General features: G+C 34.2%; 1 protein-coding gene across 5 annotated transcripts in view; it reads right to left on the bottom strand.

Annotated features, from left to right (window-relative positions):
- Positions 1-2500, bottom strand: part of Pu (GTP cyclohydrolase punch) — a 28342-nt gene that overhangs the window by 25104 nt on the left and 738 nt on the right. For 4 of the 5 annotated variants that reach the window (XM_086535732.1, XM_086535734.1, XM_086535731.1 and 1 more), the window contains exon 2: positions 2299-2480. In XM_086535732.1, coding sequence (XP_086391858.1) covers positions 2299-2470 — 172 coding nt within the window. In that variant the 5' untranslated portion in view covers positions 2471-2480. Of the gene's footprint in view, positions 1-1931; positions 2082-2298; positions 2481-2500 lie in introns of those variants that run through there. The other variant, XM_043022732.2, reaches the window with a different exon arrangement.

Genomic DNA, 2500 nt, shown 5'->3' with positions numbered 1-2500 from the left:
CAGCACCTCTTCCCTCGTCTACTCTACCTCACTCTTTCTCTCTCGCAATCTTTCACTTCTCCTCTCTCACCCCCCCCCCCATTACTCTCCTTGAGTACACGGGAAAACAGATAACCAGTTCCTTGCTGTTACTGCCCTAATGTTTGTACAAGGTTTATGTTCACTGAGTTTCACTTTCGATCCGAGGAGGAACTTACTTCCTTGATTCATCTTGCTTCTATGAAAATATATATCTTAATTATGACTATATGTATGTGTGTGTATGTATGTATGTATGCATGTATGTATTATGTATGTATATACATACACACATGCATACATACACATGTATATATATATATATATATATATATATATATATATATATATATATATATATATATATATGTGTGTGTGTGTGTGTGTGTGTGTGTGTGTGTGTGTGTGTGTGTGTGTGTGTGTGTGTGTGTGTATACGAATGGATCCTTTTCTTTATTTCTTTTTCTTTTGAAGGGATTTATAAAAGTAGTTCCTTGTATTATACTACCTTATTTAGTTATTAAACATGATATGATTTAATACGTTAGCCTTTTACTATAATCTCAACGGAGCTGTTTATTTCAGTACCAGAGAAACACAGAGAGAGAGAGAGAGAGAGAGAGAGAGAGAGAGAGAGAGAGAGAGAGAGAGAGAGAGAGAGAGAGAGAGAGAGAGAGAGAGAGAGAGAGAGAGAGAGAGAGAGAGAAATCACTACTCAAAAATAGCCAATGCAAATGAATTTGCTACCATAACCACAACTGCTATAACAACACACACTACTATTGTTCTTGATACAACTAATGCTGATACTATCACTGACATACAATAGAAAGTCATAACAAATGAATTAATTAATGACGACTACATTTACACGAATAATAATTAAAATTGTCAAATATATAAAACAAGTTAACTAATCAATAGATAAACAGTTTAAACAAACGAATAACTTCAGTCTAAGAAAAAAGTTAATTCTTTAAAGTTATTAGATTCAACCGAATCCGATTATCGCCTAGATTATCATTCGAAACGGAGTATTAGATTCGCCAGAAAGTCTTGTTTGGAAGAAAGAAATAATTCTGACGTAGCGACCTTTTTGGCTCTTGGGAGTCAAGGCTCTTCCTCCCGATGCCCCCTCTCTCTTTATCTCTTTTATATTTTCTTCTTCACCTCCCTCGTTCTTCATTTGCGTTTTTTTCGCTTTTTTTCTCGCTTTCTCCTTTTCTCGCATTTTCCCTTTCTCCCCAACCTCTCTCTCATGTTTCCTCCCCCCCCCTCTCTCTCTCTCTCTCTCTATATTATATATATATTATATATAACACACACAAGCACACACAAAAACATCATGATGAAAAAAAGAAGAAGAAGAAAAAAAAAAAAAAAAAAAAAAAAAAAAAAAAAAAAAAAAAAAAAAACAATTCATTAAAAAAAAAAAAAAAAAAAAAACAAAAAAAAAAAAAAACCAAAAAAACACAAAAAAAAAAAAAAAAAAAAAAAACAAAAAAAAATAAAAAAAAAAAAAAAAAAAAAAAAAAAAAAAAAAAAAAAAAAAAAAAAAAAAAAAAAAAAAAAAAAAAAAAAAAAAAAAAAAAAAAAAAAAAAAAAAAAAAAAAAAAAAAAAAAAAAAAAAAAAAAAAAAAAAAAAAAAAAAAAAAAAAAAAAAAAAAAAAAAAAAAAAAAAAAAAAAAAAAAAAAAAAAAAAAAAAAAAAAAAAAAAAAAAAAAAAAAGAGAAAAAAAACAAAAAACACTTGAATTGTCATATAACATGAACTTCCCCCGTTATCTCCTATCCACTTCCTCTCCAGACATAATTTACCAAAGAGGCAAAGCTTGAGGTAACTTTAGGAAAAATGATCACGGTAACGACTTTCTGAAGGGCTAGTTACGTGTGGCTGCGCATGTTAGCTCTCACTTGATAGAAAACGTTCTCGGCTTTTCTGATTGATTTTCTGCCGTCGCGTTTCACGTCGAAGGCCACTCCATCTCCAGGGAGAATAAAGAGGAATGTATAAACTGTGGGGATGCGGGAGGCTTCTTGACGTAATATCACTGAACAGAGCAAGAGTGACTTCCCTCCCGCAATCAGCGTCTTGCTTGCCAATGACGCAGCACCTGAGTCACCTCCGAAAGTAATTTCGCAGTTTTTCCACTTATCTCTTCTCTTTTTTTTTCCTTTTGCCATATATGTGCACGACCTGAATTTACTACGAAGCTCAAAGCGGATCTAAACTCAACCCCAGATTCCGGGCAACGAAAACTCGTAAGGTTGTCTCACTCACCCAAAGACGAAGAGGACCTTCTCCTGTCGATCATCATGTTCTTGAACTGTCCCTTGATCTCCTCAATGCTGTTTTTTGTCTCTTCGCCTCGACCCTTCCCGTGGGCGGCCGTGGGGCAGTCCTTGCTGGCAGGGGCGGCCTGAGCGCCTGTGTGGCCGTTGACGATAGACATGGTCGGAGATCTACAGGAGAGACAGAGGGT

Source organism: Penaeus japonicus, unplaced genomic scaffold (assembly GCF_977035675.1).
Source record: "Penaeus japonicus unplaced genomic scaffold, GWHDUDI00000001_assembly GWHDUDI00002378, whole genome shotgun sequence".
Lineage (NCBI taxonomy): Eukaryota > Metazoa > Arthropoda > Malacostraca > Decapoda > Penaeidae > Penaeus > Penaeus japonicus.
This window is presented reverse-complemented; position numbering and strand designations above follow the sequence as displayed.